This window comes from Xenopus laevis, chromosome 7L (genome assembly GCF_017654675.1).
Source record: "Xenopus laevis strain J_2021 chromosome 7L, Xenopus_laevis_v10.1, whole genome shotgun sequence".
NCBI lineage: Eukaryota > Metazoa > Chordata > Amphibia > Anura > Pipidae > Xenopus > Xenopus laevis.
In genome coordinates, this window is record NC_054383.1 from 139,600,804 (window position 1) to 139,619,763 (window position 18,960).

At 31.5% G+C, this 18,960-nt stretch overlaps 1 protein-coding gene across 3 annotated transcripts in view; it reads right to left on the reverse strand.

The window, feature by feature from the left end:
• Positions 1-18,960, reverse strand: part of epha8.L (EPH receptor A8 L homeolog) — a 50,139-nt gene that overhangs the window by 14,551 nt on the left and 16,628 nt on the right. For all 3 annotated transcript variants that reach the window (XM_041569940.1, XM_041569939.1, XM_041569941.1), the window contains exons 3-4: positions 17,387-18,050; positions 4,301-4,456 (exon numbers count right to left, since the gene is read on the reverse strand). In XM_041569940.1, coding sequence (XP_041425874.1) covers positions 4,301-4,456; positions 17,387-18,050 — 820 coding nt within the window. The remainder of the gene's footprint in view (positions 1-4,300; positions 4,457-17,386; positions 18,051-18,960) is intronic.

Sequence of the window (18,960 nt, forward strand, 5' to 3'; positions counted from 1 at the left end):
GATATGATCACTATATATAAATATATAAGGGGGATGTGATCACTATATATAAAGATATAAGGGGGATGTGATCACTATATATAAAGATATAAGGGGATATGATCATTATATATAAATATATAAGGGGATATGATCACTATATATAAATATATAAGGGGATATGATCACTATATATAAATATATAAGGGGGATGTGATCACTATATATAAAGATATAAGGGGATATGATCATTATATATAAATATATAAGGGGATATGATCATTATATATAAATATATAAGGGGGATATGATCACTATATATAAATATATAAGGGGGATATGATCACTATATATAAAGATATAAGGGGATATGATCATTATATATAAATATATAAGGGGATATGATCACTATATATAAATATATAAGGGGATATGATCACTGTATATAAATATATAAGGGGATATGATCACTATATATAAATATATAAGGGGGATATGATCACTATATATAAATATATAAGGGGGATATGATCACTATATATAAATATATAAGGGGGATATGATCACTATATATAAATATATAAGGGGGATATGATCACTATATATAAATATATAAGGGGGATATGATCACTATATATAAATATATAAGGGGATATGATCACTATATATAATTATATATGGGGGATGTGATCACTATATATAAAGATATAAGGGGATATGATCACTATATATAAATATATTAGGGGATATGATCACTATATATAAATATATAAAGGGATATGATCACTATATATAAATATATAAGGGGGATATGATCACTATATATAAATATATAAGGGGATATGATCACTATATATAATTATATATGGGGGATATGATCATTATATATAAATATATAAGGGGATATGATCACTATATATAAATATATTAGGGGATATGATCACTATATATAAATATATAAAGGGATATGATCACTATATATAAATATATAAGGGGGATATGATCACTATATATAAATATATAAGGGGATATGATCACTATATATAAATATATAAGGGGGATATGATCACTATATATAAATATATAAGGGAATATGATCACTATATATAAATATATAAGGGGATATGATCACTATATATAAATATATAAGGGGGATATGATCACTATATATAAATATATAAGGGGGATATGAACACTATATATAAATATATAAGGTGATATGATCACTATATATAAATATATAAGGGGGATATGATCACTATATATAAATATATAAGGGGGATATGATCACCATATATAAATATATAAGGGGATATGCATATCATCATAAATATATAAGGGGATATGATCACTATATATAAATATATAAGGGGATATGATCACTATATATAAATATATAAGGGGGATATGATCACTATATATAAATATATAAGGGGATATTATCATTATATATAAATATATAAGGGGGATATGATCACTATATATAAATATATAAGGGGGATATGATCACTATATATAAATATATAAGGGGGATATGATCACTATATATAAATATATAAGGGGGATATGATCACTATATATAAATATATAAGGGGATATGATCATTATATATAAATATATAAGGGGATATGATCATTATATATAAATATATAAGGGGATATGATCACTATATATAAATCTATAAGGGGGATATGAACACTATATATAAATATATAAGGTGATATGATCACTATATATAAATATATAAGGGGATATGATCACTATATATAAATATATAAGGGGATATGATCACTATATATAAATATATAAGGGGATATGATCACTATATATAAATATATAAGGGGGATATGATTACTATATATAAATATATAAGGGGATATTATCACTATATATAAATATATAAGGGGATATGATCACTATATATAAATATATAAGGGGATATGATCACTATATATAAATATATAAGGGGATATGATCACTATATATAAATATATAAGGGGGATATGATCACTATATATATAAATATATAAGGGGATATGATTACTATATATAAATATATAAGGGGGATATGATCACTATATATAAATATATAAGGGGATATGATCACTATATATAAATATATAAGGAGATAAGATCACTATATATAAATATATAAGGGGGATATGATCACTATATATAAATATATAAGGGGATATGATCACTATATATAAATATATAAGGGGATATGATCATTATATATAAATATATATAGTGAATAAAGTACCCCCTCTTGTAAAATATAAGGATATTATAAGTTACCGAGGAGTTTCATGACCATGTAAAAGTACGAGGCCGAAGGCCGAGTGTTTTTATACAGGTCATGGAACTCCGAGGTAACTTCTAATATCCTCATATTTTACAACTGGGGGTACTTTATTTATTATAATACACAAGTTTCAGTGAGCCATGACAGAAATGACATCAGAACTCACCGTTTATAACTGATGACATCAGAACTCACCGTTTATAAGGGTATAATTTACAAGATATTCATGGCTTTTGTGTATTATAAGGGGATATGATCACTATATATAAATATATAAGAGGGATATGATCACTGTATATATATATATATATATATATAAGGGGGATAAGATAACTATATATAAATATATAAGAGGATATGATCACTATATATAAATATATAAGGGGATATGATCACTATATATAAATATATAAGGGGATATGATCACTATATATAAATATATAAGGGGATATGATCACTATATATAAATATATAAGGGGGATATGATCACTATATATAAATATATAAGGGGATATGATCACTATATATAAATATATAAGGGGGATATGATCACTATATATAAATATATAAGGGGATATGATTACTATATATAAATATATAAGGGGATATGATCACTATATATAAATATATAAGAGGATATGATCACTATATATAAATATATAAGGGGATATGATCACTATATATAAATATATAAGGGGGATATGATCACTATATATAAATATATAAAGGGGATATGATCACTATATATAAATATATAAGGGGATATGATCACTATATATAAATATATAAGGGGATATGATCACTATATATAAATATATAAATAAACCCTCTGATGCTTTATTCTCCAGTAGCTCCTCCCAGCAGACACGAGGGAGCCAATCAGATTGGAGGAAAGGAGTAACTATAGAGGAAGGGGACAGGGGGACAGTTGTAAGGAGTGGGTGGGGGTTGCTGTGAGTTTTGTGCCCCTGTGAATATATTTTATAAAGTTGGGGCTGTGCTGTATAGTGAGACTAGAGGAAAGTATTTTCCATGTTGAAGAGATAAAAGGGTTGTTAGAGTGAGAGCTGGGAAGTTGCTGCATTTCTATTGGTGGATACATTATAAAGCTTTAAGAAAGGGGAGATGCTCAGTCTCTCAGATTTAAAGGGGACCTGCCCCCCAGACATAAAAAGTTGAATAATTAAATCCTTTGTATATTAAATATGAAACACAAATAATTCCAGATCCAGTATAAATGTATTTACAGATCTGAGCTGTCAATCAAGTGTTGTATTAGGCATAGATGGGGGGCAGACACTTAGGGGCAGATTTACTAAGGGTCGAAGTGAATTCAAAGTGAATATTCGAATTCAAAAACTTCGAATTTCGAAGTAAGTTTTTGGTACTTCGACCATCGAATAGGCCAAATTCGACTTTGACTTCGATTCAAAGTGAAAAAGCTTTGACTATTCGACCAGTCGATGTACTGTCTCTTTAAAAAACTTCGACACTTTGCCACCTTAAACCTGCCGAATTGCTGTGTTAGCCTATGGGGATCTCCTAGAACCTATAGCCAGTATTTGGCTAAGTTTTGAGAAGTCAAAGGATTTTTTTGTAAAATCGTACGATCGTACGATCTTAAAAATTCTTCGAATTCAACTTCGAATGTCAAACTAGCCTATTTGAGGGTCGAAGTTTTTTTCACTTCGAAATTCAACCCTTGATAAATCTGCCCCTTACACTTCCATTCACTGCCCCCCTCACATACCCCTCATTCTATAATTGTGTAGCCTGACCCCCAGTCTGGTGCACTGACAAGTTTTTGGGGTGATACAGAATTCCCCCTAATATAAATGGATAAACAGGATATTGGAAAGATTTAGAATTATTTCTTAGGGTGACAGTTCCCCTTTAATTGTCCCTCCCCTAGATACAGTAAGAGCCAATAGGAATATGAGGAAAGGGGGATACAGTGTCCATGTACAAGTGTTTAGCCCCTCCCTGAGGCCACCAATCACAGGCTGTGTTACTTACGTGTGCAGGGGGCAGAAGGTGAGTCGCTTGCGGAGCGGTAGTAGTTGGTGTCACAGGGGCAGAGTCGGGCAGCGAGGGTCTCGGAATGACTAAACGGGGGGCACTTGGAGCACGGCTGATCCCCAGGGAAGGACTTGTAATAACCAAGATCACAGGCTACAGGAATAATAAGAAAGATGAGTGTCAGCGAAAGATTCAAGCGGAATAACACAGGAGCTGCCATATAGATTGACCAAATTCCTGCAACCTGACCCCTGACCTGTTCTACCTGCACTCCTGACTATTGGTGTCTGAGTGAGATTTTAGCTTTGGTTACACTGGGACAAGGGGCGTCACACACAGGAATGGAATAAAATAGTCAGGGGGTTGATATAATGAAAGGAGGAGGAGCTTCTAATGATCTGCTTGTTATTGGCTGATAGGGAGGCCCACATCCAATAGGAAAGCCAGATGCATGAGTGTGATCCTAACATTCCTTTTGTACCTGCAGATGTGGGACCACACTTCTTATTGTTCTGTCCTGGGGCTAGTGATCATACCCCCCTTATATATTTATATATAGTGATCATACCCCCCTTATATATTTATATATAGTGATCATACCCCCTTATATATTTATATATAGTGATCATATCCCCTTATATATTTATATATAGTGATCATATCCCTTTATATATTTATATATAGTGATCATATCCCCTTATATATTTATATATAGTGATCATATCCCCTTATATATTTATATATAGTGATCATATCCCCTTATATATTTATATATAGTGATCATATCCCCTTATATATTTATATATAGTGATCATATCCCCTTATATATTTATATATAGTGACCATATCCCCTTATATATTTATATATAGTGATCATATCCCCTTATATATTTATATATAGTGATCATATCCCCTTATATATTTATATATAGTGATCATATCCCCTTATATATTTATATATAGTGATCATACCCCCTTATATATTTATATATAGTGATCATATCCCCTTATATATTTATATATAGTGATCATATCCCTTTATATATTTATATATAGTGATCATACCCCCTTATATATTTATATATAGTGATCATATCCCCTTATATATTTATATATAGTGATCATATCCCCTTATATATTTATATATAGTGATCATATCCCCTTATATATTTATATATAGTGATCATATCCCCTTATATATTTATATATAGTGACCATATCCCCTTATATATTTATATATAGTGATCATATCCCCTTATATATTTATATATAGTGACCATATCCCCTTATATATTTATATATAGTGATCATATCCCCTTATATATTTATATATAGTGATCATATCCCCTTATATATTTATATATAGTGATCATACCCCCTTATATATTTATATATAGTGATCATATCCCCTTATATATTTATATATAGTGATCATATCCCTTTATATATTTATATATAGTGATCATATCCCCTTATATATTTATATGTAGTGATCATATCTGCCTTATATATTTATATATATAGTGATCATAGCCACCTTATATATTTATATATAGTGATCATACCCCCCTTATATATTTATATATAGTGATCATACCCCCTTATATATTTATATATAGTGATCATACCCCCTTATATATTTATATATAGTGATCATATCCCCTTTAACTGTCTCTTCTCCAGTGTAACCAATCAGAAGTAGACCAGTGTTTGCTCATTGGTAAAACAGGCGTATGAAATACAAGTCATTGGTATAAAGGCAAATAAATTCCCGTGTGTCGCTTGTAATTGGGATGAGAGAGGAATAAAATATTTGGGGGGCACATGAGCCCAGTGGAGTCACATGAAGGTAATTTGCAGGTAAATGAGCAGGTGATGTTGCTGTGTGTGAAGCAGCTGTAATGTGGGGGTCACTAATGAATGATTTGCCCCTTGGGTAGAGAAGCTGATGAACTCATTTGTCTGTGGATGTGCCGGGGCCGAGCGGGTGCTGAGGGGATAATTAAGGGTGAATTAGAGAAGTGAAGGATCCTGGGAAATAACTCATTAAAATAAAAGATCTGAGAATAAAAAAGAAGCAGAAATATTAGGGGGGTGTGTGAAGCCCCCGAGGGTCCCAGTTACTGCTCTAATTGGCCACACGCTCCCATTGTAACCCACGGCCAAGGGGATATTCCTGGGTGGGTTCAATCCAAGCCTCTTGGGGGCAGTGAGAGCCCCCCCCCCAAATACTGTAACTGTCACTTGATATGAAAAGGGCTAAAAGTGGCAGGTGCCAGCGACAGAGTGAGGCAATGGGGGTGAGTAGGGATGGCAGTTAGTAACTGGCGGAGAGCTAAGATCTAGTGTAGTGTCTGTTCTTCTCAGCTGGGGGGGGGTGGATAAACACTGGATCCTCTAGTCAGGGCCCCCCGAGCTTATTTAATGTGCCCCACACACCTGCGATGTCTGATATGGTCACAGTGTGGGGGGGGACTAGGATCAATCTGGCAGTTGCACAAAATAACTCTAATATAACCCTAATATAACTCTAATATAACCCTAATATAACTGTAATATAACCCTAATATAACTCTAATATAACTCTAATATAACTCTAATATAACCCTAATATAACTCTTATATAACCCTAATATAACCCTAATATAACTCTAATATAACCCTAATATAACTCTAATATAACTCTAATATAACTCTAATATAACCCTAATATATCTCTAATATAACTTTAATATAACTCTAATATAACTCTAATATAACTCTTATATAACCCTAATATAACTCTAATATAACTCTTATATAACCCTAATATAACCCTAATATAACTCTAATATAACCCTAATATAACCCTAATATAACTCTAATATAACCCTAATATAACTCTAATATAACCCTAATATAACTCTAATATAACTCCAATATAACTCCAATATAACTCCAATATAACTCTAATTTAACTCTAATATAACTCTAATATAACTCTAATATAACTCCAATATAACTCCAATATAACTCCAATATAACTCTAATATAACTCTAATATAACTCTAATATAACTCTAATATAACTCTATATATAACTCTAATATAACTCTATATATAACTCTAATATAACTCTAATATAACTCTAATATAACTCTAATATAACTCTAATATAACCCTAATATAACCCTAATATAACTCTAATATAACCCTAATATAACTCTAATATAACTTTAATATAACTCTAATATAACTCTAATATAACTCTAATATAACCCTAATATAACTCTAATATAACTCTTATATAACCCTAATATAACTCTAATATAACCCTAATATAACTCTAATATAACCCTAATATAACTCTAATATAACCCTAATATAACTCTAATATAACCCTAATATAACCCTAATATAACTCTAATATAACTCCAATATAACTCCAATATAACTCCAATATAACTCTAATATAACTCTAATATAACTCTAATATAACTCTAATATAACTCTAATATAACTCCAATATAACTCCAATATAACTCCAACATAACTCCAACATAACTCTAATATAACTCTATATATAACTCTAATATAACTCTAATATAACTCTAATATAACTCTATATATAACTCTAATATAACTCTAATATAACTCTAATATAACTCTAATATAACTAATATAACTCTAATATAACTCTAATATAACTCTAATATAACTAATATAACTCTAATATAACTCTAATATAACTCTAATATAACTCTAATATAACTCTAATATAACTCCAATATAACTCTAATATAACTCTAATATAACTCTAATATAACTCTAATATAACTAATATAACTCTAATATAACTCTAATATAACTCTAATATAACTCTAATATAACTCTAATATAACTCCAATATAACTCCAATATAACTCCAATATAACTCTAATATAACTCTAATATAACTAATATAACTCTAATATAACTCTAATATAACTCTAATATAACTAATATAACTCTAATATAACTCTAATATAACTCTAATATAACTCTAATATAACTCTAATATAACTCTAATATAACTCCAATATAACTCCAATATAACTCCAATATAACTCTAATATAACTCTAATATAACTAATATAACTCTAATATAACTCTAATATAACTCTAATATAACTAATATAACTCTAATATAACTCTAATATAACTCTAATATAACTCTAATATAACTCTAATATAACTCTAATATAACTCCAATATAACTCTAATATAACTCTAATATAACTCTAATATAACTCTAATATAACTAATATAACTCTAATATAACTCTAATATAACTCTAATATAACTCTAATATAACTCTAATATAACTCTAATATAACTCCAATATAACTCTAATATAACTCTAATATAACTCTAATATAACTCCAATATAACTCCAATATAACTCTAATATAACTCTAATATAACTAATATAACTCTAATATAACTAATATAACTCTAATATAACTCTAATATAACTCTAATATAACTCTAATATAACTAATATACTCTAATATAACTCTAATATAACTCTAATATAACTCTAATATAACTCTAATATAACTCTAATATAACTCCAATATAACTCCAATATAACTCTAATATAACTAATATAACTCTAATATAACTCCAATATAACTCCAATATAACTCTAATATAACTCTAATATAACTCCAATATAACTCTAATATAACTCTAATATAACTCTAATATAACTCTAATATAACTCTAATATAACTCTAATATAACTCTAATATAACTAATATAACTCTAATATAACTCTAATATAACTCTAATATAACTCTAATATAACTCTAATATAACTAATATAACTCTAATATAACTCTAATATAACCCTAATATAACTCTAATATAACCCTAATATAACCCTAATATAACTCTAATATAACCCTAATATAACTCTAATACAACCCTAATATAACCCTAATATAACTCTAATATAACTCCAATATAACTCCAATATAACTCCAATATAACTCCAATATAACTCCAATATAACTCCAATATAACTCTAATATAACTCTAATATAACTCTAATATAACTCTAATATAACTCCAATATAACTCTAATATAACTCTAATATAACTCTAATATAACTCTAATATAACTCTAATATAACTCCAATATAACTCCAATATAACTCTAATATAACTCTAATATAACCCTAATATAACTCTAATATAACTCTAATATAACTCTATATATAACTCTAATATAACCCTAATATAACTCTAATATAACCCTAATATAACTCTAATATAACCCTAATATAACTCTAATATAACTCTAATATAACTCTAATATAACTCTAATATAACTCCAATATAACTCCAATATAACTCCAATATAACTCTAATATAACTCTAATATAACCCTAATATAACTCTAATATAACTCTAATATAACTCTATATATAACTCTAATATAACCCTAATATAACTCCAATATAACTCTAATATAACTCTAATATAACTCTAATATAACTCTAATATAACTCTAATATAACCCTAATATAACTCTAATATAACTCTAATATAACCCTCATATAACCCTCATATAACTCTAATATAACTCTAATATAACTCTAATATAACTCTAATATAACTCTAATATAACTCTAATATAACTCCAATATAACTCTTATATAACTCTAATATAACTCTAATATAACTCTAATATAACTCTAATATAACTCTAATATAACTCCAATATAACTCTAATATAACTCTAATATAACTCTAATATAACTCCAATATAACTCCAATATAACTCCAATATAACTCCAATATAACTCTAATATAACCCTAATATAACTCTAATATAACTCTAATATAACTCTATATATAACTCTAATATAACCCTAATATAACTCTAATATAACCCTAATATAACTCTAATATAACCCTAATATAACTCTAATATAACTCTAATATAACTCTAATATAACTCTAATATAACTCTAATATAACTCTAATATAACTCCAATATAACTCCAATATAACTCCAATATAACTCTAATATAACTCTAATATAACCCTAATATAACTCTAATATAACTCTAATATAACTCTATATATAACTCTAATATAACCCTAATATAACTCCAATATAACTCTAATATAACTCTAATATAACTCTAATATAACTCTAATATAACCCTAATATAACTCTAATATAACTCTAATATAACCCTAATATAACCCTAATATAACTCTAATATAACTCTAATATAACTCTAATATAACTCTAATATAACTCTAATATAACTCTAATATAACTCCAATATAACTCTAATATAACTCTAATATAACTCTAATATAACTCTAATATAACTCTAATATAACCCTAATATAACTCTAATATAACTCTAATATAACCCTAATATAACTCTAATATAACTCTAATATAACTCTAATATAACTCTAATATAACTAATATAACTCTAATATAACACTAATATAACTCTAATATAACTCTAATATAACTCTAATATAACTCTAATATAACTCTAATATAACTCTAATATAACTCTAATATAACTCTAATATAACTAATATAACTCTAATATAACACTAATATAACTCTAATATAACTCTAATATAACCCTAATATAACTCTAATATAACTCTAATATAACTCTAATATAACTCTAATATAACTAATATAACTCTAATATAACACTAATATAACTCTAATATAACTCTAATATAACTCTAATATAACTCTAATATAACTCTAATATAACCCTAATATAACTCTAATATAACTCTAATATAACTCTAATATAACTCTAATATAACTCTAATATAACTCTAATATAACTCTAATATAACCCTAATATAACTCTAATATAACTCTAATATAACTCTAATATAACCCTAATATAACTCTAATATAACTCTAATATAACTCTAATATAACTCTAATATAACTAATATAACTCTAATATAACACTAATATAACTCTAATATAACTCTAATATAACTCTAATATAACTCTAATATAACTAATATAACTCTAATATAACACTAATATAACTCTAATATAACTCTAATATAACTCTAATATAACTCTAATATAACTCTAATATAACTAATATAACTCCTGCATGTTAATGTTGCTCTGCTCTTTTACACCAGATTATTTAAAGGGACAGAGCCAAACATATGATAGAGGCTCCCAATGGAGATAGAAGTGACTTTGACATAATGAGATTGAAAAGATCTGCAATTATAATCGTGAGATTCAACTCATCAGAAAACGATAGAATAGAGAGAAAGACTGGAGCTGTAAATTCCACTCTCTCCCCTAAGGGTTAAACGAGCTGCTCATGTTATAATTATCTAGAGATAAAGTCCTTTTATAGTATTTTTAGCTATTTTCATCCTTTGTGATAGACCTGTGAGTTTTAACCAATCCAGGAATTATAGAATTATTGATCATTTAACTATTTATTGGCAACAAAATCTCATGTTTGGAATAAAACAGCTTCCTCCGTTTACTGCCATGGAATATGTGAGAGTTACAGTTCCACTATACATATAGGTTCCTCTTTAAAAATGTCTCCATCAAACTGGTTGGACAGAATGTCATTTTGGGGACTCAGTGTGGGATCAGGACATTGGAGAGTTATATTCTTCACCTTTCTGCACCTCTATATATTTCTGCTTCCCTCAGGGCCCCCCTCTTTATACCACCAAAACCATCTTCTCTATTTTAAAGGGGCAGTAATCCCCCATGTTCAGCATGAGTCTAATTAATAGGGTGAATGAAACATTTCAGAACAAACTGGGGGGCATTATGTTACCGGCAATCTCACCGCACCTTCCCCCACACTAATTATTACATTATTGTTCCATTTGGGCTGTAGAATATGATACAGAACTGACACATGGGGGCAGATTTATCAAGGGTCGATTTTAGAAGTGGAAAAAACATTGAAATTCGACCATCGAATAGGCTAGTTTGACATTCAAAGTCGAAGGATTTTTAATCCTTCGACTTCTCAAAACTGAGCCAAATACTGGCTATAGGTTCTAGGAGTTCCCCATAGGCTAACATAGCAATTCGGCAGGTTTAAGGTGGCCAAGTGTCGAAGTCGAAGTTTTTTAAAGAGACAGTACTTTGATTATCGAATGGTTGAATAGTCAAAGCATTTTCACTTGGAATTGAAGTCGAAGTCAAATTTGGCCTATTCGATGGTCGAAATACCCAATAATTATTTCGAAATTCAACGTTTTTGAATTTGAATATTCACTTTGAATTCATTTCGACCCTTAGTAAATGTGCCCCATGATGTATATATGCATTGATGAATATGTGCGGGAGCTGCCATACTGTATAGTACAAAGGAACAACTGTACAGTCGCCATGGTTTCCTGAGCATTCTGTGCGGGGACTACTGCAGCGGGTGTTTCTGTTCCAATGGATTAGTCTCCCTCAATGGATGGGTGTTGATAAAGAAAAATCAATTCATACTCCCTGAGATTTTCTTTTCCTGGACTGAAGCCTGGCAGTTGGCACTAAAGGGAATAACCTGAGCCAACTGTCATGTGAAGTAAAGGGAAACATGGAGTGTTGCTATTGGGCAGCTGCAGAGACACGGGGGCGGGGCTCAGACTTGGGGTAACAAGGGAATAACTACACCTGGATTTCACCTCTGGGGACCGGCTATTTGTTGTGATTAATTCAGCAGCCGAGAGGCCGGCAAATAGTTACAGAAATGATTTCTCTCATTAAAATAATAGAAAGTCCTGTTCTACCCACAATTCCTTGTTCCTCGCTGATTTGTCTGTCCAGATACATGAGCTGCTGGGGGGCAGCAAGTATTCGGCTCAGGTGCTATGGGGACAGCACTATTCCCTATGGCAGCCCCACACCTCGCATGATAAATGAAGTCCCTGGGTATATTTAGAAAGTTTATTAGGCCACAGATTTCTCTCCCCGTGTGGAACAGTCCCTGAGCGACAGCAGCTGGGCTCAAGCTTCTTCCCCCCATACAAATAAAAACTCCAATTTCCATTTCTGACAGAACTGCCGGGGAATCTTCCCTGTCCGTGCGCAACTGTCAGAAATAACACACGGGAAGCGTCTGACAGGGGGATATTTGCATTCTGGGAGAATTACAGCAGATCTGTCACTGTTTCACATTCTGATGGATGGGGGAAGAACGAAAGAGAAGTCTGCTAAATGATGGAGCAAATATCTGACTGTCTGCCGTCCATGAAGTTCTATCTGGCAGAGATGTAGCCTTCAATAATAATTAGAATAATAATAAACTGAAATAGGGCCCTCTGTAAGGGCCAAATGTCTTGGACCCGGCAGAACTTGTATTCAATAAAAATGGGAGAAATAAAGGAATCAGTCAGGCAAGATATAAACAGTAGGACAAGGTGTAGTCAGTAGGAGAAGATAGGGACTGTTGGGCAAGATGGAAACAATAGGACAAGATGGAGACAGTAGGACAAGATTGAGACAGTAGGGAATGATGAAGACAGTAAAACAAGATGGAGACAGTAGGACAAGATGGAGACAGAAAGAAAAGATGGAGACAGTAGTACAAGATGGAAACAGTAGGACAAGATGGAGACAGTAGGGCAAGATGGAGACAGTAGGACAAGATGGAGACAGTAGGACAAGATGGAGACAGTAGGACAAGATGGAGATACTAGAGCATGATAAAGACAGTAGGACAAGATGGAGACAATAGGACAAGATGGAGACAGTAGAGAATGATGAAGACAGTAAAACAAGATGGAGACAGTAAGAAAAGATGGAGATAGTAGGACAAGATGGAGATACTAGAGCATGATAAAGACAGTAGGACAAGATGGAGACAATAGGACAAGATGGAGACAGTAGGACAAGATGGAGACAATAGGACAAGATGGAGACAATAGGACAAGATGGAGACAGTAGGGAATGATGAAGACAGTAAATCAAGATGGAGACAGTAGGACAATATGGAGACAGTAGGACAAGATGGATGTTGTTGTGAGAATGTTACTTCATCTCATCATTGCTATTATATGAGTAGCTATTTGTGCTAAATAAACCTTTATTATTGGTACAAGAATGTTTAGCATCCAGAAATCCTGTTTGTGCTGCTAGGAGATATAGTTCTGCAACACCTCTCCATTCCTCCACACACACATTTATGCACCTAAGGGTCCAATGTAACCAGTTAAGTACAGTTAAGTGGGAGCTACTCCTAGGTGGAAAAGAAGGGTTAATTGATTTGAGAGCTCATCCAGCAAAGCCTCTCAGAACTCAGTCTGTTTGTCCTTTCTATGAAGGACTAAAACCTGTTTGTTAATATTATCGTTAGTCAAACACTGGGAGTATTAATATTCATAGTAATGAACTGCCTGCGTGCGACTGTAACCTTCAATATGAAGCAGCGAGTTTAGGGCCCCTCCCGGCCCCAAAAATATACTTTCATGTTTGTAGAGTGAGGCCACTTTGCTACAGAACAGAGGGTCTCTGGAGGGTCCGGCTCATTGATTTATTTGTTCCAAGTCTGTCACTTTATTTATCTGCTTGTAGAGTTTGTGTCCCCCGATACCTAAATCCCCCTTTTCCTCTATAGCCCCGTGTGTCACATTTACTATTCTCTGTTTCTTGTTTATAACTGTCACTGCCTGAGATACTGCGCTACTCCCGCTGCGTTGTCTTCTCTATTTCCCTAATATCCCCCTTTTATATATATATATTTATATATAGTGATCACATTCTCCTTATATATTTATATATAGTGATCATATCCCCCTTATATATTTATATATAGTGATCATATCCCCTTATATATTTATATATAGTGATCATATCCCCCTTATATATTTATATATAGTGATCATATCCCCTTATATATTTATATATAGTGATCACATTCTCCTTATATATTTATATATAGTGATCATATCCCCCTTATATATTTATATAGTGATCATATCCCCTTATATATTTATATATAGTGATCATATCCCCCTTATATATTTATATATAGTGATCATATCCCCCTTATATATTTATATATAGTGATCATATCCCCTTATATTTATATATAGTGATCATATCCCCCTTATATATTTATATATAGTGATCATATCCTATTATATATTTATAATATAGTGATCATATCCCCTTATATATTTATATATAGTGATCATATCCCCCTTATATATTTGATATATAGTGATCATATCCCCCTTATAACTTTATATATAGTGATCATATCCCCTTATATATTTATATATAGTGATCATATCCCCTTATCATATTTATATATAGTGATCATATCCCCCTTATATATTATATATAGTGATCATATCCCCTTATATATTATATATAGTGATCATATCCCCTTATATATTATATATAGTGATCAATATCCCCTTATATATTATATATAGTGATCATATCCCCCTTATCAATATTATATATAGTGATCATATCCCCTTATATATTTATATATAGTGATATATTCCCCTTATATATTATATATAGTGATTCATATCCCCCCTTATATCCCCCTTATATTTATATATAGTGATCATATCCCCCTTATATATTTATATATAGTGATCATATCCCCCTTATATATTTATATATAGTGATCATATCCCCCTTATATATTTATATATAGTGATCATATCCCCTTATATATTTATATATAGTGATCATATCCCCTTATATATTTATATATAGTGATCATATCCCCCTTATATATTTATATATGTGATCATATCCCCTTATATATTATATATAGTGATCATATCCCCCTTATATATTTATATATAGTGATCATATCCCCCTTATATATTTATATATAGTGATCATATCCCCTTATATATTTATATATAGTGATCATATCCCCTTATATATTTATATATAGTGATCATATCCCCTTATATATTTATATATAGTGATCATATCCCCCTTATATATTTATATATAGTGATCATATCCCCTTATATATTTATATATAGTGATCATATCCCCTTATATATTTATATATAGTGATCATATCCCCCTTATATATTTATATATAGTGATCATATCCCCTTATATATTTATCCCTTATATAGTGATCATATCCCCTTATATATTTATATATATAGTGATCATATCCCCTTATATATTTATATATAGTGATCATATCCCCTTATATATTTATATATAGTGATCATATCCCCCTTATATATTTATATTAGTGATCATATCCCCTTATATATTTATATATAGTGATCATATACCCTTATATATTTATATATAGTGATCATATCCCCCTTATATATTTATATATAATGATCATATCCTCTTATATATTTATATATAGTGATCATATCACCTTATATATTTATATATAGTGATCATATCCCCCATATATATTTATATATAGTGATCATATCCCCCTTATATATTTATATATAGTGATCATATCCCCTTATATATTTATATATAGTGATCATATCCCCTTATATATTTATATATAGTGATCATATCACCTTATATATTTATATATAGTGATCATATCCCCCTTATATATTTATATATAGTGATCATATCCCCTTATATATTTATATATAGTGATCATATCCCCCTTATATATTTATATATAGTGATCATATCCCCTTATATATTTATATATAGTGATCATATCCCCTTATATATTTATATATAGTGATCATATCCCCCTTATATATTTATATATAGTGATCATATCCCCCTTATATATTTTATATATAGTGATCATATCCTATTATATATTTATATATAGTGATCATATCCCCCTTATATATTTATATATAGTGATCATATCTCCTTATATATTTATATATAGTGATCATATCCCATTATATATTTATATATAGTGATCATATCCCCTTATATATTTATATATAGTGATCATATCCCCTTATATATTTATATATAGTGAGCATATCCCATTATATATTTATCTATAGTGATCATATAACAGAAGAAGCTGTTGGCCCAGGAGCTAAGGAGAGAAGCCCAGGCCACTGATCATATAATTGAGCCACTCACCTACACATGAGTCGCTCCGTTCTTCGAATCCGGCGCTGCAGACGCATTTGCCAATGGGAACCAGCCATTCCCCCTCGGAGCTGCAATACATCTTTGGGGGGTCTCTCTCCTCCGAGTTCCCCACACACTCCCCTTGCACCTCCACCAGAGAAGAAGAGTCGGAGCCCGTTATGGCCTCAGAAAACGCCGCCAAGTTCCTCACCATGGGGGGGCACTTCTTATAATAAACCCGCACCGACACGATGGCAATGCACCCCCCAATGTCCTGAAAGGCCAAGTAGAACCCCCGCCTGGTGAGGGGCCCGACCCCACGGACCTCTGTGTTTAACTTGAGTCTCCGCACCCCAAGGTCCACGTTGGTGAAACTCTCATCTGCCGCGATGGTGTCGATCTTCATGAATTGGGTCTCTGTGGTGCTGCTGCCCAGGTCCCGGTCAGTCTCCAGGTAGTAGAGGTTAAAGGTCTCCTTGCAGGTGCCCGACACCCCCGGCATGCTATTGCAGTCTCTCAGGGTGAACTTGATCTCCACGTAGACCCGGCGAGCCCCCTCACGTTGCACCCAGTTGGTCCGGAGCCAGTTGTTCTGGTTGGGAGACATGACATTACACACTTGGTACGTGTGAATGGGCCTGAAAAACTCGTCCATTTCACTGATGGAGTCCCACTGTGGGGCAGATAAACAAACAAAAGTGTGAGTGATACACAATCTCTATCCCCGTGTGAATGATACACAATCTCTCTCCCAGTGTAAACGATACACAATTGTGTGTGTACGAATGACACAATAATGAATGAGCGACGCTGTGTTGATTTCAGGGCGTTTTTTATTTCTAGTTTAGGGATAACTGTGCTCATATTGTCACCATTAAATTGTGAGCTCTTGTGGCAGGGTATTCTGAGCGTATGATTTGTTTTGTGTACAGCGCTACGGTATATACGCCTCTGTAATAATCCATTATTATATGAATTCTGCAATTCGTTTCCTTATAATGGGCCAGTGGCAGGCGTAAGGCCAGTGAACCCTTGTTTCTGGCAGCCAACTGGGACTACAGGCCGACTGTACCCCTGGGCTACCGTAGTCATTAAGTCTATAACAGAATCTTCTTCACAGATTTTTGTTGTTTTTAGTTCCCCTTTAATATGGTTTTCCCAGAATAAACTGAGGATTGTGTCCAGGAGGCAGAAATGATGTAAGTGGGGGTGTCACTAAAGGCTTCACTGGGGGGGCAGTGATCTAGACCGGAATCCTTCTCATTACAGGAGACGCAGGGGGCGGGTGCCAGGGGTACTGGGAAATAACGGCACCAGCATTGATACATTAATAATAAATCCCCCATTAACATTTTATCTACCAAATCAAATCAGTTACAAATAATAAATAATGAAAGGCAAATACTCATACGGGGAGACTGGGGGGGGGGCATGCTGGGGGCTCCATGCTGGTAAATGAATAAAATGTCTGTAATTATGTTTGGGAAAGTGTGTGGGGGAGGAGTCAGTAGCACCTTGACAACAGTATGGCCCCCCAACATCAACATCAACATGGCATCGAGCCCCCATCACTCACACTCACT